The 23,725-nt window shown below is 43.4% G+C and overlaps 1 protein-coding gene across 18 annotated transcripts in view; it reads right to left on the bottom strand.

The window, feature by feature from the left end:
* The window catches only part of dmd (dystrophin), a 177,029-nt gene that overhangs the window by 9,576 nt on the left and 143,728 nt on the right, over positions 1 to 23,725 (bottom strand). For 10 of the 18 annotated variants that reach the window (XM_069520600.1, XM_069520599.1, XM_069520592.1 and 7 more), the window contains 12 exons: positions 23,004 to 23,064; positions 19,379 to 19,414; positions 8,687 to 8,748; positions 8,499 to 8,573; positions 6,742 to 6,943; positions 6,568 to 6,653; positions 6,239 to 6,396; positions 5,077 to 5,243; positions 4,199 to 4,310; positions 3,738 to 3,874; positions 2,488 to 2,526; positions 1,719 to 1,784 (listed from right to left, as the gene is read on the bottom strand). In XM_069520600.1, the coding sequence (XP_069376701.1) occupies positions 1,719 to 1,784; positions 2,488 to 2,526; positions 3,738 to 3,874; positions 4,199 to 4,310; positions 5,077 to 5,243; positions 6,239 to 6,396; positions 6,568 to 6,653; positions 6,742 to 6,943; positions 8,499 to 8,573; positions 8,687 to 8,748; positions 19,379 to 19,414; positions 23,004 to 23,064 (1,201 nt within the window). Of the gene's footprint in view, positions 1 to 1,718; positions 1,785 to 2,487; positions 2,527 to 3,733; positions 3,875 to 4,198; positions 4,311 to 5,076; positions 5,244 to 6,238; positions 6,397 to 6,567; positions 6,654 to 6,741; positions 6,944 to 8,498; positions 8,574 to 8,686; positions 8,749 to 16,848; positions 17,063 to 19,378; positions 19,415 to 23,003; positions 23,065 to 23,725 lie in introns of those variants that run through there. The other 8 variants (XM_069520596.1, XM_069520597.1, XM_069520601.1 and 5 more) reach the window with 3 other exon arrangements.

Here is a 23,725-nt window from a genome sequence, read left to right on the forward strand (position 1 = left end):
AAAGCTTAATTATGTTACTTCTTCGCCCTACCACTTTCCCTTTAATCTGCCGGACGGTATCTGGAATCTGCCAGATCGAGACGTGACACAGGCTGAGAGCGCAGGGCCGGAGGCGGGGAGTGTGACTCAGCATGCGTGTCCGTCAGCATGTGTGGGTTGGTATATTTATATGTGTGTGTGTGTTAGCCCGAGGCAACAATGAGTGGTGTCAGACACTCTCTTGCAGGGATCAAACACTCGGCCCGTGGCTCAAACCTCACACTGACTCCGCAGAGGAATGCCAACAGTGCCCGACTGACTGATTCAATGACCGATTGATCAGCGATTTGATGGACTCATTGAGTTATTGATTTGACTGCTTCTTGTCCCTCAGCGGTGGGTTTGTGGACGCAGTTAGGATCACCGCAAACTGGAACTGAAGGAACACTCAGATATTTTGGTGAATAAGCTTTGATTCTGTCAGTGCGGCGCCACAGCAACATTGGCGGCTTTTCTCCAGTCCACTATTGATGGATTGAGGTGTTTGAGCACACATGCTGGCACGTTGGAAGGTGCACGCAACATCCCAGAGACATTAGCATATGCATGTATCGGACTCTCACTGCAGAAGGCTTATTCACCAAAAAGTCAACACGTCACTTTATCATAGTGTACAGATTCAGTTTCTACTGTTTGCTGGGGGATATAATTTTAGTTCAGCCTTTAAAACATTCTTCATCTTCATTATCAGCCCACAAAAGAATCATTTTAGCACACTCAGCATTTCAACCAATAGTGCCGCTGTGGTAATTGGTTTTCTTTTATGTGAAACTGCTCTAGGGATAATATGTTTAAGAAAACTTTTACATAAAAATAGAATTGCAATCTCCTGGAGATAAAAATATATATTTATACATATATATATATATATATATATATATATATATATATATATATATTTGTCAAGGTACCCCATTCTTCATGTTTAAATAGTCACCAATCGTGCATAAGCATCTTTCAAAGCATTGACATATACAGTCATTAATATTGGATTTTTGGAGTGTTTGAACTAACTCTGATTTCACATTAAACCATGTTCCAACGAGATGAGCAAAAACACTGACTGTATATGACATATGCCTGAGAGGAAGGCTCACATCATCAGTGTTAACATTTAATGAGATTACTCAGCCTAAATCACTGAACATAGTCTCACTGACTTGCGAACAGGAGGAGGACATATTGTCTGCCTGTCACTGGCATATCAAGTTGATTTTAACATCAATCTGTTGTAAATGTCAAACACTTGTGGGCGAGAAGCGCTTATTTCAAGGTAAAAACACAGATAATTAAAGGTCTGTGTTGATCAACTTTCGATTTGTTAAGTGTAATGATCATGAGAATGTTGACTGAAAAGTTCCTCAAAACTTTGTCAGCACAGAATCAGGGCAACCGATCCCCTGGGAGTTAACGGCAGCATGAACACAGTGGGGGGAGCAGACAGGCATCCAAGTGCAGGAAGCTTGTTCTACTATTTTCCCCAAAGTCATTATTCCAAATCACATCAATCAAAATGTTTCTGGTGTCTGGAAGGGCTCTCTGGAGGAGCCATTATCTGTGACGCAGGGCTGGGGACAAACAGCGGGGAAAGCAAAAAGTATAATGTGAGGACGGTTACATCCTCGTGTCCTGTTCGCAACACAGCGAGGAGCTGCTGCTAAAAGCAGAAAGAGTGTTACCGGCTGGCGTAGTGCTCAATCCGAGTGTGCGTGTCGTCATGTGAGAGCTGAGGGGACGATCCGGGCCTGTGAGAGAGAGAAGCAGACAGAAAAGGGAAGGTAGAACTCATGAATGCAACCGGGAGGGACTCATTAATCCCAGTGCACACGCACACAAGCCACATAAATCCACGGGAGAGCCATGAAGGGAGCGACAGTACAAGGCACGAATGTCTGACAGTGTGGAATGCTTTGTAAATAAGCTCCTCGCTTGTACCCTGCACTCTCGGCTTGGAATACATTTGCCTTCACTTCAAAAGAGGCCTCAGATCTAAGATCTCACACCACGTCTGCAAAGGGAAAGACGAGTGCTTTAACATCATTAACCAGGAGACTCTTGAGTCCAACAACTTTCCCTGTTGTGGTTTAGTCCTTGAGAAATGATGATTTGACTCTTTGAAACACTCAAACATGAGTTCTTATTTCAACGTAAAGGTGAAGCGATCTTTTGCATTACAATCTTCATTCTTTGAAGTTCAGCACCGCCTTCATTCTGTTAATTGTTTAGTATTCTCGGTCTAAAGGTGGAGCTGAGGGAGACAGCTCTGTTTTGTGCTGCTGTATCTAAACCACGCAATCACCCCCCCCCCAGGACAATTTTCAAATTACACATTTAATGAGTGAATGACAGGAGTAACTTATCCCAAGTCCCAATTGGCTGATGCAAAGCCATGTGTATGCATGTGTGTGTGTGTGTGTGTGTGTGTGCATGTGCGGGCCAGGTACTCACGCATGGTCTACGGGCCAGAAGTTGATCAGAGTGACAGGACTGCAAGACAAAAAACCGTGAGATGATGACACAGGAAGTGAAAGGACACTGCACCGCAAAGCATGGTGGGATTTGTAGTATGGGGGGGTGGAGTGGTGAGACTATATTGAAGACAGGGTGATTAAACTGATTCTAAGTGCACATGAACCTGCATGGACACACACTCACACACATGAAGCAGACAACAAACAACAACTGTCATTATTGAGAAGGAATTCATTCTTGATCTACGTCTCTGTCTATTCATCAGAAACAAATCACTCTAAATATAACTAAACACGCAGATGATGTGAGGGAACCCAACCTAACGTGTGCATGCACTAACAAGGGGGACTATTTTTCAAGAAGGCAAAGTCAAGAACATTCAACACACTTGTAATATAAAACAGAGTGTATTCACTGAAAGTGTGATGCTTTTACAACAGGGGTTAGTTTCAGTATCCTCTTATTCATAATGCAGAGTAACTGCGTGACAGATGTGCAGATTTCCACATCTGTTCCACAGCACTAAGTACTTGGCTTTGCATAAACAATCTCAGTTAAGTGCCAATACATCCATTATTAATGATTTTCTTTTGGTCTTATTAATGATTTATCTTCAGCCAATAGCGGTATAAAAGGTTGAAATAAATATTCATGACAGACGCAGAGTGAGACATCAGCATGCTCGATATGATCAGCTGATTATAGCTGATCACAGGTATATTTCTAAGTTCATACAGTGTGTCAGCAGTAAGGAGTCTTCAGACAATCTTTAGATTTGTCTGTCCACTTTTAAAGCCAAAGATTTTTCCGTTTGCTGACTTTGGTATCCATCCATAATAAAACTTGGAAACTATTTGCAAAAGCTGCCTGAGCCTGAGCACCCCCCCCAATGACCCCTCTTACCCCTGCTGTTACGACATTTTAAAGGAGGAGTTTGACCTTTAAAGAAATTAGATTATTCCAAGGCTATTGCTGGGACTATTTCTTGGCTCTGAACAGTTGCCAGGCAAACAGGGGAGACTCAGGCCAAGAAATAGTCTTGCCCATAACCCAGTGGTAAAACTGCTTTCAAACTTCAGTATAGATTTAAGTTCCAGTGTGAAGGATTCAGGGGAATCTATCGTCAGAGATGGAGCGTAACATTTAAATTCTCGTGTATCTCGGTTTGTAATAAAACCTGGTTAGTCTTTTCTGTTTGTGTCTGTGTGTGCATGTAAGCAACTCACGTCTCCATGTTGTCTCCCTCCAGGATTGTCTGGACAGGCAGGTAGCCCATGCGTGGGTGTTTCGCAAAGTAGCGCTTGGTCCTGAACTTGTTCTTCAGCACCTTGGCAAAGTCCCTGACATCCTCCCCTGATGTCGTCTGCGGAGAGTCAGGACACAAAGGTGGCTTTGTTCACTCCATGGGAGTGGGGCGCACACACACAAACACACCTTACAGGGAACATTTCAGGCCCTTTTGACTTTATTCACACATCCAGTGAAGAGAACTTAATGCCCTCATTGTCAGATCTGAGTGTGTCATTACATTTACGAGAAAGAGGAAACAGATTTATGTCTCTCAGTCAGTGTTTTTACTTCAGCCCTGCGTCGGGGCTACAGAAATCAAACTTTAACCCTTTCTTTGCAACTTGAAAAAGCTCTTGTCCTCCTAAATTGCCCAGGAATATAATAATAATATTCATACCGGAGTGCAGTACTCGACCATGGGATACTGCATCTTGTGGCCCTTGGCAACGCGACCAGAAAAGAAGCAGCTTTGGCAAATGTCATAGTTGAAATGTTTCAGACTCCGATATCTGGTGAGAGAAAGAGAAAAGAGTAAAGAGAAGAAGAGAGAAGGGGATAGCAAAGGTGGGAGGGGTAAGTGTAAATAAAAGAATAAGGTAGTCGAAGAAAGACAAGAGGCAGAAGAAGACAAAAGAGGGAAATTTATGACTTTGTTTTCCCCAGGGTAGGAGCAGTTAAAATTCTTTCAGCCTGGTACCTAAATGAGAAATTTACTCCTTGGCCCTGAGACTCTATTAAAATTTATCACTGCTCTTGTCATGAAGGGGCCCACCAACAACAGAGGACACACCTCCTTTTACAGGTCCCAACCTTCCGACTCCTGGGCTCCATCAGTACTTTAAGGGGCTGGGGTTACAAATAAGACGACAGTTCTGTCACCGTAATCACATCATCAATCATTCATATGTACCAGTGTGCCGTTTTACCAGCCAGCCACTGCCGCTGAATTAGATTAACGCGATAAATAGGTTTACAAGCTTCTTCACAGCTGGAGCTAGACTGGTGACAGAGAGCAATCTCATTTATCAAATGGTGTAAAGTTAATGTGTTTTTACTTGAATAATGACGCAAAACAAAATGCGTTCCAGTCTTGTAAGTTACACACAAGCTCGCAATGGGCCTCATGTAAGAATATTTATGGTATACCCAAAACTCTGATTTATTTCCTATGTACTGTATTTGACCAAAGATAAATAAAAGATCCTTGTTGTGCAGATGATACCTAATTATATTTACACCTTAAGTACTTTTGCTGCGCTTGTTTGACTCCAATACCTGAATCCTATGATGGGACACTCCTTGCAGATGTTACACTTGGCCTGGTGCTTGGCCGTCTCAGCCGCAGCCACGCGGTGCAGGACGGGTAACCACACCATGGACTGGGGCTCCAGACGCATCCAGTCGAGGAACATGGCTGCCTCTAGCTCTGGTTTGTTGTTGGCCTGAGAAAATGTGACAGGAAACATGGGAAAGAAGTGGATGACTATTTGGGAATATATTCCCATCTCATCTGGTAGAAATGATCTGGAGAAGAAAATATAGACCATCACATGCCTTTTTCCTTTACGTCTTTATTTTTGCTATGTATTAAAATGACACCGCAAAATATATATGTTAAAAAAGAGTTGCAGAGATGGGCAACAAAAACAATAGAGACGACATGTTAGCTTCACATACACAACACACTGACTCCGCAGAGGAAGCAGCTGGGATAAAATCTCTCGATAAGTCCACCTGTGTGCTTGTGTGTTCGCTCTATTGACAGTGAATTTATCAGGGTTTATAAAGATTAGTTTTATGCCTCAGTCACTGAAAATGAGAACAAATGCCTCCTGTCGGTGACAGTTTTTGAAATATTAGAGCCAAACACTGATGTCTGGAACCTAATTTATATATTGTATGTACTGTATATTGTGTCGAAGCTGTCCTATTTGTGTAAGATTTTCTTTCTGGCTTGTCAATAAAATATGTCCTTGTCTCCGCAGCTGTAAGAGATGATTTGTCTGATCCCCTACAGTGTTGCTCATTTTATTCTCCTGTCTGACACGAAAATTCACTCACACACACTCTCAGCTTCTGACCATGTTTACGTGATACGTTTCATCTCCCTTGTGTTTTTCTTATCTTTGTTATTTTACCCATGTTTTGCCATTTATTTCCAGCTTCGCTCCTAGTGACAATCCAGTTCCTTTCTATAAATACACCTGATTAAGCCTGAAGTAAACAAATACTGGGATGCTTGGTGGGGCTGTGGTAATAAGTGGCCTTCATCTGGACGGCCTGAGGCACCAGTGCGAACAGACATCTGTGCAGTATTTGAGAGTGCTGTTACTATTATTAGCGTATACATTTATTATTACTTTGCATGTATCTGTAAAAAGTCCAAGTAGAATGCCAACTCAAGAACAAAAAGTTGAAAGTGTTGTGTGAGACTCACAAACTGGAAGCAGCTGCGGACGGAGGGCTCGATGTTAGAGCCGCCGAAGGAGGCGACCTCTCCGAGCTGCCGGGGGATTTGGATGGAGTCGTGGAGGAGGAGGCCCAGGCGACGCTGGTCACAGAAACCGGTCGCACTGGCAACCTGTCTGAACAAGACTGCAGGAGGGAATGATGGGGAGGAGAGGCAGGGAGGCAAAAGGGAATAAGAGCAAAGGGAGATGGAGCAGGACAAAACAGACAGAAGTTGACTAATAGACAAGTTGATTAATCCTTCTGCAATATGAAATGATGCACTTGAACATAATGTAGTTCAACTGAAGGACTTACATCTGTATTTATCTTCCAGGTGAGCCTTGCAGAGTGAGATGATTCCAGTTTTGAATGACAGAGTCCGGATCTTTCCGGTGCGACCACTACCACCAAACAACATGATAGGATATGTTAGATCTCACTGAAATAAAGAGAGATCTTCTGTGTGCCTGCATGTGTTTGTATACGTACGTGTCATAGACATTGAGCAGCCAGTTGAGACACATGTCGACGCACAGCGGGACATTGACAAGGTGCGAGTGGCTCTGCTCCAGCCGCTGGTACAGGCTGGTCAGACAGGTGACCAGCTGGGAAATGTCCAGCAGCTGCTCGTTCTGCTTCAGGCCGTGCTGGTCGAGCACCTCGCACACCACAGGCATGCTCACCAGGTCCACTGCAGACACAAAGGGAGCAGAGGGTGCTTAGTTCTCAAAAATACACACTCACGCCCTGCGGCTGTGCTCAAACTGTCTTGCAACGAGACTGGACACTTAAATGTTCTAAGTGTCCTCACGCTCACATCTGCTCAAGGACAGTAGTGAGGAGGGGACTTCCCTCAAGGGATCCATAGAATATCACATTATTCATCTCTGTCGTTCATTAAGTCCAGTAAAGGACAGAAAGAGGAGGGAAGAGCGATGATATTGATGAGAAAAGGCCAAACACACTTCTAATAATCCTGGCGGCTGAAGGCTAATTAATGCCTACAAATGAGCAGATACACGTATTGATCGGATGAAGGCTGCAAACTTGTATTTTGCAAGGGAACATTTAAATTTCTTCTTGTCATAATAAATATACTGCAGTCCAGATTCCTACCTGGAGCTGCAATGTTAAGACGGTTGATATATGTATTTTTTAAGCAAAAATACAAAGCACATATTGAGAGTATTTGATATGTTTACGTGATAAATAAAAAAAATTAAAAAGGGAAGTAACAGGACAGAAAAAATAGAAAAGGGATTGATGGAATGAAGAAATGAAAAGGGACATCAAAGAAATAAATGCCCACCATTGTTAGGAAAACAAAGCAGAAGAGTTTCACCCACTACGCTGGATCGTCAGGGTTAACCACCAAACATGTTCATTTTAATTTTTAGAACAGAGAACACGAATAGTGCTTCTGTACGATATGGCCGGCTATACGCCTTCAAACATATCACACACATAACAGCTCGTAGGCGGTCACACTCTTCACAGATCCACCGGCGAGAGACGAGAGGGATGAGTAAACACACATATGGACACACACAGGGAGCAGTTACAGCGGGGAGGTAAAGACAATAGAAGTAGAGAGATGAAAAATGAAGACGAGGGAAGAGGAAGAAGAGGAGACAATGCAGAAGAAAAACAACATGGCAATAGAGTGAATTGAAAAAGGAAACATGGAGATGGAAAGTAATGGGAAACCAAAGAAGTGTAGGAGGGCTGGAACACAATGAGAGGAGCACTCATAATGAAGAAGTACTTCAAGCAAGGGATGAAAAATCCTATATGACACATACAGCACAATTATATATACACATCATTTACACACAACATGTAGTACACTCGAGTACTAACTGAGAATATAGTAAGTCAAAGGAGAATGGCCAGACTGGTTGCAGCCTTCTCTGATGAGTGTGCATTTCTGCTGAGGCTGCAGATGGTCGACTCAGAATCTGGCATCAATAGCTGGAATCCATGGACTCGACCTGCCTTCTGTCAACGGTCCAAGCTGGTGGTGGTGGTGTAACGGGTGGGGAATGTTTTCCTGACACACTTTGCCCCCTGAGAACCAATCAATCATGACTTGAAAGCCAGAGTCTGATGGAAACTTCCAGCAAAACAACGCTCTGTGTCAAAAAGTCCATGCCACAAAGAACCAAGGCTGTTTGAGAGCAAAGGAAGAAACTGCCAAATGTTAGTATGGTGTTCTTAATGAAGTGCTGTCAACGGAGAATACTTACAGCAGAGGGCCTTCTGCAGGCGCCTGAGCTTCATGGCTGTTCTGTAGGCTGAGAATCGAACATTGTTCAAGTCGGCTGAAGGATGGAAACAAGAAGGAAGAACAAAACACAGTTAGAGAAGATGAGGAAGGAGACAGTGGGGTGTCTTACTTTTACCAATTGCCCACGAAAGAGAATATGCATCTTACCCAGAGACTGGTAGAGCTCGGCCATCTTGGGATGGTCCCAGCATGTTGTCTGGGTCTGGTGGCTGGAAGGTGACAGAAGAGACATGAAGGTCAGATGTTGAGTTGATCATTTCAGGGAAACTCAGCATAAACCTTGAAATGATCTTTACTGGTAATTCCAATTGTATGCACACAGTAAGCTGTGTGGGTTATACCTGCAGCAGCCATGTTAGCTACTGATGGTAAAATTATATTCCCTGCAAACTTCCAACAATGTTTAACATGTTATCATCTTAATTTAATTCAATTTGTGAAAATGAATCTGCATTAAACACAAGTTCAGGTGAAGCTCATGGGGCCTGATGATGGAACTCCATCAGACGCTTTCATCAAAGTTACAACAATTCATCTGGACGGGGAACATGGAGGCGTGAGCCAAATTTAATGACAATCCATCCAAGAGTTGACATTTATATTTCACCAAAGAGCAAAAAGAAGAAGCCCATGGTCGCAGCAGATGGGAAGTTAGGGCATCACTAAAGTCAGAAGGATTCATCTGCTGGGAACATAAATGTCTGGACATGATTTCTGGGCAATTTGTCCAAAGGCTGGACAGACAGTGTCGGACAGATCCACATATTGTCGTTACTACAACTATGAAAACGTATTTATCATTTATTTACTTCGTGTGTGCATGGTTGATAAAAATGTTCATCGTGGTTGCATGGAGGCATGAGTTACTTTCATGCATCATTTTAAATAAAAACTGTACATTGTGCATTTTATTTTGAACAGGAAGGTAAATAACTGAGCATGTTCCTTAATTTCCCTCCGGGGATGAATAAAGTACTCTATCTATCTATCTAGTGCCAACAAATGCAGGCGATTGCGTCCTAAAAAACAGAAAGGAGATACAACGTCCTTCTGGGTAACACTAAAATGAATGTCAGTCGCTTGTGAATTAGATCAGCTTCCCCAAAATCCCACGCTATGACATTAATCCCGTTGTTTGTACATTTCTTTTCTTCATCTCATAATCTGAGAAAATAACAACCCACTGTGGCACGAATCCACACAGGCCCCCGCCACACACACACACAGGCTCCATCCTCCAAGCATAACAGTGGCAGAGAAGTGAAAGCGGCAGAGTGAGAAAGACAGATAGATGGTTGCTGTGTCATTCCCCCCGCACACATTCTCTCCTCGTGACTGCTGCTCGCCACTCACAGGAGATTTGGCTGTGTCTTTGTGTGTGTGTTGGAGACAAGCAGATTGAGTGTACAAGTGAAAAGGGAGTGTGTGTGTGTGTGTGTGTCAGTGTGTGTGATTTACGTTTTCCGAACAGCGATGAGGGATGTGCATTTTCTCATATATCAGAATAAATGATTTCAACATAGTGAGATTTAAATAATTCAAGCATCTCAGACAAGGTCTTAAAACCCGTCCCACAATCTGAGCTCGTGTTGAATTTTGTCAGCGTGCTCTTTGTGTAGTTGTCTGCTCATGGGTAAGCGCTAATTAGCCGAGTTAACTTCTCTGTGACCCGTGCACTTGGTGAAGTAAAGCGCTCCTGACAACAATTTCCAAATGACAAAGAGAACAATGAGGCTGTCACAGGAGATGAATCAGGCCTAAAGAATCCAGAAGATGACACATGCAAGAAAATGGGCAAATATAAACGCTCTTAACTTTATGACTCTTGTCATCGTCAGTCTCAGTGTTAAATAACTTATTAAATCAAAACAATGCAATGATGAGTGGTTTGACTTTTTTAGTCGAGCAGGATTTATGACATAAACTGCAGCCAGCCACCAGGTCCTGTTCGACACACATGGACATACACAGTCTATTCTGTAAACTGCTGAGGGGTGGGTGAAGAAGCTGGAAGAATCTTTTTGTGTGTCAGTATTTGCTGCAGTTGCACGAGGGCCAACTCATTCCCATTTAAATCCAAAGTGTCATGACCTGAGCTCCAATTTTCATTTCACGCCATCCATAACACCCACTTAAAAGAAATGCCATCTAAAGATCATTAAAACTCGATGGTGGCAAAAGTAATGATGTTACTGTAAAGCAAAGAGCAGATTTTCCTGGTCATTAGTTCCACTTAGCTGCTGTGGAAATAATTGTTTTGCTAACATGATAAGAAAATATGACGGTTAATTCCGGCTGTAATAACCGAGTGCATCCAGTTCGGCAAAAATAAAAAAATGAATGTCAGAGATGTCCTCTGCCACAATTCTTTCTGTGCAGGGTGCGTCAAATATCTGAAGTCTTCCACAGGAGACAGAGAACAGTGGAATATCGAGAAATGGTTTCTAGTGCCTTCCACTTTATGTGTCAGATGATTAATAAATACACATTTGGCTCCCTGCAGTCCTGGAAATGAGAGACGCTTCTTATTCCAGAGTATGCATCCATCTATAAGTGTGTGACACTTTCGTCATTAAGTTAAATATAGGACAGTTAAATTGCCTATTCAGTGCCAGTAAATTTAAATATCAGAGCCCTTTGGTAGCTGATATGAAAGTGAAATGAGACGAGAACAAGAGCTGGAGGAAAAATAAAGACATTTTTAGATTTTGAGCTCAAACTGGACTCAGATTCCCATTTCTTCACGACAGTATGTGATGATGCTCACATACATGTGAACAGTTGGTACAAGGACGGCTAAACCATAGAAGACCGTGGGCGTTGTGGATTATTGAGAGGAAAAAAGCATTCTGAGCGTTCAGCCGCAGACAGTTTTCAGGCCGCAAGCAAGTGGAAGCAGAAATGCAACCCTGCCCAGCTTGTTAAAAGCACACGTCAAGCTGGTCATATACAAGTGCACCTGCAGTTAAACTTTGTGTGGGAAGCACATACAAATAATAATCCATAAAATGACCCCCCCCCCCCCCCCCCCCCCCCCCCCCTTGCACTGCCCATGTTTTTTTCTCTCTGGCCTTTCCGCCTCTCTGCCACACTCCCACTCCAGATAATGAGGAGAAGGGTCCCGTGGTGAAGAGCTACTTAAAAATCTTCTGAGCTCGGAGTCTGTGCAAACAGTAGCTCAGTCACTCACCTCGTCATTGAAGTGCTGCTCCGAGCCACTCGGACCAATGTTTAGAACGACCGTGCAGCATCAAGCACGCAGCTGCGTTCTCTCACAGCACTGTTGTGGCTCGGAGACGTACAGTAGGAGACTGACGAACAGGTTTGGTGGTTCAATTCTCTAAATAAACGGAGGAAATCTGACAGGGTACCCTACAGCAAGGCAGTAATAATTAATTACTTCTATTTTCATAAACCTGAGATTATCCAAGCCTGATTCCAAACCCAGGGACAAGAATGAATCAATGGGTTACATAACAAGACAAAACAGCAGAAACTGCATTTGGCTGATGTGCTTGTCTATTCTGCAGTGGCTCAAAATTCTAACTTCAATATCTGAACATAGGAGCTGTGTGGCGTCATCCTGCCCCAAACAGACACACGGTGAAAAATGATGGGACGTTATTGAAGATGAACTGAGGGAAAAGTCACGTTATTTCTTAAGGCTTGTTTATAAGCCTTATAAGACATTCCTCTGTGGAGCATCATTTAAAGACGCATTGAACTGCAGTCATTCTTCGACAAACAATTACACACCATGTGCCGTCACACATAGACGTGTGAGCACACAATACCACATATTGCAGTTAACAGGCAGCTGAATGTCTTATTGCGCTGGTGACAGATAGGCGTTTTAAATAATGGATTCCCACAGAGGCACGAGTGTCACTTGTCGCTGCAGTCAATTACGGTTCTTGGGTGAATGATTAAAGGTGGTTTATGGGCTATGGTGATGTCTTCCTCTGCCTATCATTGAGAGCGAGCCCAGCAGAATGCTTCCTGCACACTAGGCATCTGAATAAGCTCAGACAATGGCCTTCAGAGATGGGACGTGAAAAGGAGGAAAAAGCGGATGAAGAAGAAAGAAGCATGAAAGCTATATTCATCAGCGGGTTATTAGAGGAAGCTGTTTGTGAAAGAGAACCTAAAAGTACCAACAAAACCCAATTCATCCCACTGAGCTATACGATATATAATTACACTACTTTCCTTGTGTTCGTTTTAATAATGACGGGTGACTATTTTAGAAACATGATACATTTTTGCATCTGAACTCATCATCATTAGATTCATATTGTGTTTCCTTGTTCTCTACTTGTTGTTAACAAAGACCAACAACAACAATGCATCAGAATTTTCTGACTAGATCGGTGTGCCTCATTGATGTCGACCCCCGCGTTTCATTTGCAAGAAAGGTTCGGTTATTTTCTGAAACAGCTGATCACTGTAGTTGTTGTGTTACTCTAACTGGAGGGAATGCATTTGCTGGGAACTACAGGTGCAGGTTAATCCACATTTAGTGCTCTGGTGATTATTTAGAGCAGCAGACTGTGTCAAAATAAACTAGAATGCAGGTTCATGCATTTCAACCAGCGCAAAAGTCTTTCCACAGACGTTCTGGGAGGTTTAAGTCCGAGCTTTGTCTGGTCCACTGAAGGACAGTCAAAGACTTGTCTTGAGGACACCACAGTATTGTCTTGGCTGCACGTCATATCCTGCAGAAAGGTGAACTGTCTCACCACATGCACTTTAAAACAGTTTTCTTCAAGGACGTCTTTGTATTTGGCTGCATTTCCTTCCCTCACTTCTGACCAGTCTCTCTGTCCCTGCTGCTGAGAACACCCCCCATAGTATGATGCTGCCCCACGAGCTTCACCATTAGTCCATTGGGTTATCGTGTTGCATCACTGCTGATCAGAACCGTGTCATTCCACCCAATGATTACCAATTGAACCCGTTCACACTGAAGACAAAAGCCAGATGTTAGTGGAGGTTAGAGTTCTGGTGTTCAGTGTGAAATGGGCAATGCACTAAAACAAATCTCTGCACACTGATCCTAATGCTCGTCTGTGTTTGTTCAAGATATTAAATCTGGCTACGAGACGCCAGATTGTGGACTGAGGGGTGTATGGATTCAGCCTGTCCCTGCTGGGGAGCTAACAGCAGCCAACAGCTGTCTGCAGATCTCAGGCTGATGTCCTGTCCACACAAACTGTGCAGATGAATTAGTGATCAGACGTCCACTCGCTGTCCTGTCTGTGCTCAAAGTGATCATTGAAGTGGACGTCTGTAGTTGGTTGAAGGACCTGCTACTGACAGTCAATGTGTAGCGGTATAGGATGACATTTTTTCAGTGCAAAAAGGTTTTTTTTATTCTTGCTCAAATGTTTGGCACATATAGAAATGTCATGTTTTAGCTGCTTTGCATTTACCATTTCAGTTTCATAACCAGGAAATGTGTTTCCAGTTCAGAAGACATATGACACGGTGCAGTTTATTTAATATGCACACCTTGGCTTTCACCACCACAAGCACTTTTCATTCTCAAGCCACTTTAACTTGCATTTCCCCACGTTCATAAACAAGCAAATGACGCAGTACACACTAGAACTAATAAGTCTCACGTCTGGAAGAACAGAGACATTTTCATACATTACGTTTGTCAGTGATGTGTCTAAAAAATTACGTTTTTATCAGAATCTGATAAATCATCAGGAATCAAAATGAATCTATTGTGGATTTTGTTTGTTACAGCCTCATATGTCATAGAGCACGGAGCACAACCACATCTGTGCGTAAGCTGAGCTCTCTCTGCAGTATGAACTAACAGCGTAAAAGAGTGGCTTTGTCACAAGTCTCATTTCTATATAATTACGTGGATAGACAGAAAGCGTTGCAGCCATTACACTGCAGCGGCTCAAATTTCAGCAAAGAAATGACTGAGGCTCGATGGAACGATTTCATTCCTCGCACAGTTATTTACTATTTGACCTTTGGCAAATGTTTATGTTTTCACAGCCTCTGCTCGCAGTCATAATCAATGTGGCATTGCATTAAAGGAGAGGAATAAATCCTTTGATACCTTTGGCTTGAAGAGGTTGAAAATACAGGTAAATAAAAGACTGGGAACAACCTTCGTGAAACAGCTCATTGGCTATTTTATCAAGCGTTTCAAAAGCAGTGAAATCTAATCCGTCATCGCCATAATCATCAACACTACAATCAGTTCCTGTGTTTGTGTGGGTGGATATTTTCTACTTCAGTCTCCTGCATCTTTCATTAGATTCATTCTCTAGATACAGGGAATCTTTGTCTCATTTCAAAATACAACCCCAGGCCTCTTGAGGATGAATTCTCCTTGCTGTGACAGCGGATCTTGTTTACTTACGCAATTGACCCAAAAGAGCAGATGTATAGTTCTGAATGTTCATCTTTTGCTCTTTAGGGTTTTGAGCAGCAGGATTTTGGTGGGTTAATTATCACCTGAAATCTAAGACTGATGATTATTAACCATCATCTTAAAACATGTGAAAGCTCCTTGTCAAAATGTCTTTCTCATCACCGGCACTGTGTGTAATTCATTAACTGCATCTGGTTTGTTCTCTTGTGCCCATAGGTGTTTTTATTATGAGCTCTTGCTGCTGCAATCATCTGGAGACGGTTTAATTTATCATAACTAATTCAAACATGACACCTGACTAGGAAAGGCCCGAGGCTTGTATGTGGGAAAGTTTCTTCCATCACTGCGTCTGGATGCAGAAATGCAGCATGAAAAGCCAGAGATTAAGCTTGAATGGAATAACAGTCATGTCTGAGCATGTCGGCCATCCGGCAACTGGAGTTCCATTGCTGTGAGTGTGTGTGTGTGTGTGTGCTTTACCTATCAGCTGTATTTAGTTAGTGAGCACACATGCTCGATTGCACTTGCTCTCTCTCTGTCTCACACACCTGCAATCACATTGGTGCCAAAAATGTGGACCAGCCCTCATCCTCTGTTCTCATTTCACCAACTCACAGGTTTGCACAGCTTTTCTTATCAGCACTTTGCGTCGACTTCGTATAATTGTGGACAGCCCGGACAACCACCTTATCGCTAATTTCAACCATGACCAATTCATGCCGAAGCTTAACCAGGACCTCAGAGATGATGACTTTGGTCCCTATGAGCTGGACTGGTCCTGAAAAGGTCAGTGATTCAATTGGAAAAGGCCTCAAGAGGTGAAAACGAGAGCATCCACACACATTACATTAACAATGCAGGACAATTGTACCCCACTTATCAACAGAGATCTGGACCCAGGATGAAAATCACACATAGACCTAAAAATCTGCTGCACAAACAAATGGCCTGTGATAATTACGCATCACATTAAAATCACTGTGCACGAAGCAGACCGTGCACAAACGCACTGATCCAGTCATGGGCTGCTTTGCTGGCACGGAGGTGATAGTGTTTTTGACTGTGGAGGAATGCAACACAGCGATAGGCTTCATTGCTGCTCTGCTCGGTTGGGCTCCCTTTCCCCCCCTTTGCAGAAGCTCAGCAAATGCAGAACACACACAAATAAACAGAGGAACAAATAAACCAATGCAACACAGATCTGGGTTTGCAGTGTTTGCATTGACGCGTCCACGGCCCCCCTCCCTAACGAAACAGCAGGTATGGAGGATTTAGAATAAGGACATGCACGGTTCCAAGGGAGGGGGGGACTGAGAGCTTCACTGACCACACACCTCGTCTGCTTCCCCGGCAACAACCACCGCCAACAGCCGCTGTGCAGAGGGGATCTGGTTGGGACTTCAATGGCCACGAAAAAGCCCATTTTCCTGCATTTTGACGGTAAAAACCCAGCTCCTGTGTGTGTTTTCACTCCGAGGGCTCTGTCCCTCCCATGCACAGAATACATCTCCAACTAACACTTGCATAATTTCACCGTGCGTCTCCAAATCGGCCACGAAACGCATTCGCTCCAGCCTGGGTGACATTCAGACGAGATGCATTCAGGGTGGACTTGCACATATGAGGCAAGATCTCCGCAGAAGTGAGGGAACCCTTCACACATAAATGCACACTGAAGTCGAGTTTTTAAAACATTCCCACGCCTATTTTTTGCGCATATTCCGGAGCACCGTGCGTTATCTGCGGAATGCGAGTGGGGGGGGATCTCTCTCTGTCCCTGCCATCCTGAACCCCCAGTGTGAGCAGGTTTACTGCATTACGACCCGCACAATTACCATCACCATTATAGATCACCCACACAAACAGTCACCCCCCCCCCCCCCCCCCCCCCCCTCATCCCAACACTCACTTCCGAAGCTGCTCCCGCATCGCCGGCCCGATCTCAGCCCTCCGAGTCCCGTGGAAATGAGACGATTGCCGGGGAAAAATCCGAGGCAATAAACCCCCTGAGCCCCTCCGCGGTCTGCACAAGCGTCCGCAACCACCGGAGAGAGAGAGAGAGAGGGGCGGCCAAGATCACCGTGTGTGTGTGTGTGTGTGTGTGTTGGTGTGTGTGACCCTCTGTGCAAGCAGCAGCGGTGGGCTGCAGAGGCTGAATGGCCACAGACACACGAGGGTCCTGCACCCACAATGCAGCAATACTACTTCCTGCTTTCTGCAGCAAAGTAAAAGCTTAAGGCGAAGAATTGACTCTCAACTTACAGCTTCTGGTGCAAATACTCTGCTGTGTGTGTTCGGCTTCCTTATTCTACAAGCAAGACGTGCAGATATCACTGGTTACCTCCTATTGTGATTTCTATACACAGATCCTGCAGAAGCTGTGAGGCGAGTGACAAGATGCAGGCTTAGGTTGCCCGCCGGTGAACAGTCCACGTGCAGAGCAATAGATGTAGGACACATTGACTGAAATTCAAAGGCTGTCTTCTTTTTAGATTTCTCTGCATTTGTATGCAGATAGCTGTTGATAGAGTTTAGTCAAAATGTCGCCTGGTTGTAAAACACCTACAGAAAGTGCCACTGTTTGTGTTTAGTGTGGAGAAATTGTCTCGGATGGTGAGTAGTAGGGGCCTGATACACCAGAAGACGGACAATGATTGGCGTCCACAGCATATTACAAATGTCATCGACACGTCCACTTGCTCACTGGAAAATGTGTCCTTACATTATCCTGCAGTTTGGGCTCGCTCAGACCTTTTACTATAGGAGGCCGACAGGAATAGTTGTCGTTCAGTGCAGGTTAGAAAGCATTTTCTTGTATCTGTATCATTACATTGTAATAAAACTAAAATCTAAATAACCAGGGTAATAGATCCTGAATAAATAACTGAAAGTAGTATAAATGTTTAAAGGCTCTATGACAAATTATTTGCAAAAAAAATGAAGCATGACTGCACCGAATTGGTAATGCTTCTATTTTGAAATACATCTCGCCATATTTCCCTGCTACTCCCAACTACCACAGGGTAACTTGACACAGCTCCGCTAGACAAGGCGGAGCTGAGGCTCCCTGCCTCTGCCTCCCTTCCCCCATCCCACTGTATCTGAAAGCAAAAGAGCCTAGACACCATCCGAGAAGGTTTTTCACCTCCCTGACGAGAGAGGGGGGGAGAGAGAGCCGCTTTGCTTTGCAAGAGACACAGATTTCCACATTGAAGGCCAATGAGAGAGTGAAAGACAAGAGGGACAGTGAGGAAGAAAGAAGCAAAGACAAAAAGGGAAAGAAGAGGGTGAAGGAGATAGAGAAGTGCACAGAGAGAGAGAGAGAGAGAGGAAGGAAAGGAGCAGGGGGGAATCAAGTGTGTTCAAGGCTGGAGAATTAAAGGCCGAGTTGCACCAGCAAAGAGTCACAAGCCTGTAATTTATAGGCAAGTCTCAACTGTTATTTTATCCTCCCACAACAGTGAGTCTTTATACCTGAGTGTGTGTGCAGGTATGTGTGTGTGTTTGCAAAACGAGGACAGAGGGACAAGGTGAAACGGATGCAACACAAATAAAATTCCGACACCTGATTGTTTGGGGAATATTGTTTCAAAGTGAGCGCACTCCATCTGTGGGGGAGCTCGCTTCCAGTGAGGCAAATCTAACACACCCTGGCACGGAGAGAGAGAGTGGGGGTGTTTCTCAAGATGGATGTTACAGTTTTGAGGAAATCATCTCCAGAAGCAGACAAGTGATGGTGCACGAGGAGCAGTTGGTCGGCCATATGCTGCTGCACGGGGCCCTGAATGTGTATGAGAGAGTGTTTGTATGCATGAGACACAGTGAGGGTGTGTTAAGTGTGTGTAGGCTAAAGCCCGAGTGGGTGTGTTGTATGTTTGCGTACTGGCTGCTGCAGTGTGTGAAGCCTGCAATGAGTATGGCCAAAAGTATGTGGATACCCCAGTACATGTCAGGCCTTTGTTCTGGTCCCTGAGCTCCAGTGAAGCAAACGGTTTGGGGAAGGTGTTTGTTGAATCTGAAGAATCTGACTGGCCTGCCTCCTGACCCCAACCCCATCTTACCCACCCCAGATAACAAGTCATACTAGTATTAGACAGAAGTTGGTATTTGAAGATATTGATGAAGATTTGAATTATTAATATTATTATTATACAGCATACGAACAAATCAGAACAATCTATAAACAGGTAACTATAGCTTTACGGTTAATGTAATTTTAAATTCCTAAAAGGAAAATACTTGATGTTTGCACATACTTCAGGCTATATGCAGTGTATTAAATGTATGCATAATTAATGTGCATGTGTTTGTTTTGTATATTTTGCGAGTGTGCTCATGCTGCATACAGAAAAGTGTTCATTGTGTATATGTGTGTGTTTGTGTATGTGCATGCATGTGTAGGTGTGCAGTCAGTGTGTGTGTGGTCAGCTGGCACTCACAGCGTCTCGGGGATCTGGTCAGGTCCAGCTTTTTCTCTGCATGTGGAGAGAAGGAATCTGTCACTTCTCTTTTCCTCCTTCCTCCTCACGCTCTCGGTTAATTCCACGTCAAACTAAGCGTTAAAAACTTTTGAGAGAAACCAAGCGTGTAGTGCCAGTTAATGGAATCATTCAGAGTTAAACATGCCAAGCTGCTAGTTGATGATTACCAACCCTTGAGAGCTCTGACAGTAGAAGAAGCAGGCAGTGAGTAAGGAATGTAAAGGTGGGCTTTAACTCACTGAGAGGGCTCTAACTGCCGACTTCATGTCCTCATGTCTTTGTTTCTCTGAACAGATGTTTCATAATGTGCAGGTAATGGCAGTTGTACATGTTGACCTTATAAAACCATGTGAGAGCAATTGTAATACAATAGACTCTCTTCAAGCTCAGCTTTAACAGCACATTAACGCTGATTCATTTTTAATGTAATGCTAATATTTGTGTGTGTGTGTGTGTACATGTGTTGGGGGGAAGAGCAGCTGCAGCAGTAACAAGGTACTGAATGCAGGATAAGCAAACAGGAGATTCAAAACAGAGACTATGCATTGGCACAGTGGGCCAGTAAAGAGACGGAAAACGGTAAGAAAATGAAGCCAAAATATCCAGAATGCTGCCATCAGGCCCCTCTGACTCTAACCAGGAGATCTTCTTGTTGCTTAAAAAACAAATAACCTTCATAAAATGTATCCAATCGTGCAGGAGAATTTGTCAGCAACCGATTCTACACGGTTCTAATAAATACCCAATTATCTCCCGTCTTTAACTGGGGAGAATTCCTTTGTTGTACCAACTCAGCAACAGCCGGACGCCTGTGTGTGCGTCCTGCTGTGCTGAGGCACAAGTTGTAAGACTGTGCCTGCTACTACTCCGACACATCCCACCTCCAACACTTGTGCGATCTGCTGATGAGCGCTAAACGGTCTCCCAGCATCCACCAGAACACTGCAGTGCGACCTGGGACTCAACTGCTCGACAAGTATAATGAAGTAATTAAATCAATTTTCTTTCCAACTAGCCCCTCACTAACATAGCATCTGGGTGACAGTTTAAAGGAATACTGTAAATTACATTTAATGTAAACTTCAACTCATTATTTAAACCGTGCAAACACAGTTTATCTTCAGCTGTGGGGAAAAGGTTGATTTCACCATGGAGACTAACTTTGCATACTTTTAGTTTTGTTTTAATATAAACTTCAGCTGAGATCTTCAAACTGTACATATACCCTTGTGGATGACCTAGCATCATAGTTTTGACTGGGTTGCAGAACAATGTTACAAGTCCCTTCATTGTACTGATGATGTTAAAGGATCCCGTGGGATTTTAAAGTGTAGCTGGAAATCTATCAGGTTTAAAAAAACAAAGGAGAGGTCAGACCACTGTGACTCAGCTACCAGCCAGAGGACAAACAAGCTTATCATCCTTTCATGAGCCAAGTGATAAAACACCACCGACCAAAACTGTTCAACCACCTCCAACGTTTTTCTGTGGCTCGAGATACGATCACATTTGTTCTGGGTCTTTGAGATACGGCGGGCCAGCGTTACAAATCAGTCAGTCTGGATAAATATATGGATGAATGCATGGGGGGGCGACAAAGTCTCAATATATTAATAAATACATGTCGTAAAATATGAAATTATGGATGAATAGTTGAAAGAGCATGACCGAATGGATGACATGTGGGGCTGGAACATCACGGTGCACCCTGTTGAGGTGGAATTAGGAGTCAGAGGCCTACAGGACAATAAAAGCAATAAAACAGGCTACCGAGCGAAGCTGTCATTGGTGATGGTTGAAAAGGAAGGACCTCACCTGGTCCACTAAGTGATTGCCATGAGAGACTAGCAAGAGCGTATTTGTCAGAACCCGAAGCACAATATCCTCCGATGGCAAACAGTTTGCCCTTCATCAGAATATGCCCAATAAAACAGAGTGCTGATCCACTGGGATTGAAACACCCAGTCATGATTACCAATCAAGTCGTACGTAATTAGAAGTCAGAAAACAACATTTCAGCTGCATCTGGCCTCCCTCATGTCACCCTGCAGTAAAAAAGCTGCAACCCAAGGCAAGACAGGTAAAAATGGGACTGAGTCATTTGCTCAAGGACTCTTTGTATAGAAAGAAGCTTTATGGACACATGTGCTCTTAATAAAACATCTCAAATCTTATAACTTCATTCTAACATATTAATATGTTGCATATATTTCATAAGTTTTGATGCTGGAGTGTAAAAGTTGAATGTGGCTTGTGCTTACAAAGTAACCCCACCTGCTCAGGGACTATGTGAAATGAAGTGCACCCCTCTTCCTTACAAATACTGCTGAAAGGTCCTTGAGCAAATCACTGAAGTGCCTGAACAGCACAAGTGGAGCAGCTCAGTGGCCCGGGCAGCTCTCAGCTTTACAGTGAAGCTGAGCATCACTGATGAGAGCTAGCGTGATCTGTCACTGGTCTCCTGGTAAATTAAGATAAAAGTGACACCAATAATGTGGCTCATGATTCCTCTCAGCGCTTGAAGAAATGCATTAATGGAAACACGTAAACTGCAGTCCAGACATGTCTTAGGTCCAAGTTTCCGAGATGACATCATGTGGTGCATAAGTGACACAGTCAGACAGAGCAGAGTCCAACATGTGAGCAGGTCCCACATGTACACAGAAGACATGTCAATGAAGATGGAGCAAAGAAAAAGGAACAAGCAACTCAGATTTAGATTTACACTTAAAGTAAGTTTTTAAAATGAGAGTCTGTCTGTGGTTCACTTTTAATTATATATGAAGAATAACATTTATATAGTTCTAGGTTTTTGGAATATTTATGGTTATCTGTTAGGAGGCTTTTTCTGGTGATAGTCTATTTTTTTTATTATTAACTAACCCCAAGTACAAAACCAAACAAATCCTCTGAGTAAGATTTCACTAGCTGTCCAAAGTCTGTTAAACACAGCGGCTGTGGCTCAGGGGGTAAAGAGCAGGTCCACTCATCACAAGGTTGTTGGTTTGAATCCTTGCTCCATCAGTCCACATGTGAGAGTGTCCATTGTGCAACATCCTGAGCCCAGATTTGGACGTATGAGTAGAGAAGTGCTTTATATATAGAAACCCTGTGTGGATGTGGTGTAAAGTGCTTTGAGTGGTTGTTAAGACTAGAAAAAGACCTATTTTAATGCAGTGCAAAGACCATTTACATCAGTGAGTCACATCCGTACACTTCATTAACATAAACACACTTTCCTGTTGCTCTGAATATTGTACGCAAATGTGGATTCATCTGTTGCTAAAAATGCACTACATTCTCCTGTTTGAACAGGTTTTGCTAACAGTGATTTTATGTCTTCAGTAGTTCAGTGCACATGTATTTGAGTGCACTATTCTTTTTCTAAGTCTGCATGGTGCCCGACAACATTTTAGAACAGTTCATAGCTTAGGTTGGGAGGTTTTCTTTGGTGGCAATGCAAAGCACACTCCACTTGGTTAAAAGGTTAGTCCACTCAAACTGCAAACGGTGTTTCCACGATATTTAGCCAGTGTTAATTATCCGTCAGCCTGGACCTGCCGCACCACAACGCAGTACTTACTTGATGTAGTAGGGCACGTTGTTGGGGGAGACGCCCTGCTCGAAGGGGCTCTCTACTGACCCTGCAAGACAGAGAAGTGGAGGTAAACAACTGTTCACGCTGTCTGCAGGCCAGTAAACGTTTCACACACCCATTTTACTGCAGGATCAGCATCCTGTGGCTCTAACAAAAGCATGCCCATCCAGGAAAAGTGCAGTACGGCATGTAATAAAAAAGTTATCTTCAAAGTCGTATACATGATAATGAAAAACAGCAGAAAAACAAGAGATATTGCAAATGATCTCACTTATTATGCCCACAAGAGTTGGCGCACCAAATATTAAAGCAGACTGTGCTTTCTGGGAATTGTCAGCACAGTTGGAGCCAATCAGATTGTTTGGCTGAAACTACCCGCTGTTCAAACGTTATTGTGCCCGCGGGTAAAATTTGCTGCAGTTAAAAACAGAGCAGTGCATTGTGGGACAAATGCCAGAACACATGCGGCGTATATTAACATAGCGGCGAGATATAAAAACCATGTACATCCTCACTGTTCTTACAATATCGTCCATGTGATCCTCATCACGTTAATCTTTATTATAACTCCAGCAAGTCTCCATCTGTCCTCATGTATCTATACATACATTATCAAGCTGGAGAGAACATATGGAGGAATGTGAATCGTCTCTCATTCCCAGAGACTTCATTTAACTATTATGTCGAGGTTATTTTAATTATGATAT

The sequence above is a fragment of the Paralichthys olivaceus genome, chromosome 24 (genome assembly GCF_024713975.1).
Source record: "Paralichthys olivaceus isolate ysfri-2021 chromosome 24, ASM2471397v2, whole genome shotgun sequence".
Classification (NCBI taxonomy): Eukaryota; Metazoa; Chordata; class Actinopteri; order Pleuronectiformes; family Paralichthyidae; genus Paralichthys; species Paralichthys olivaceus.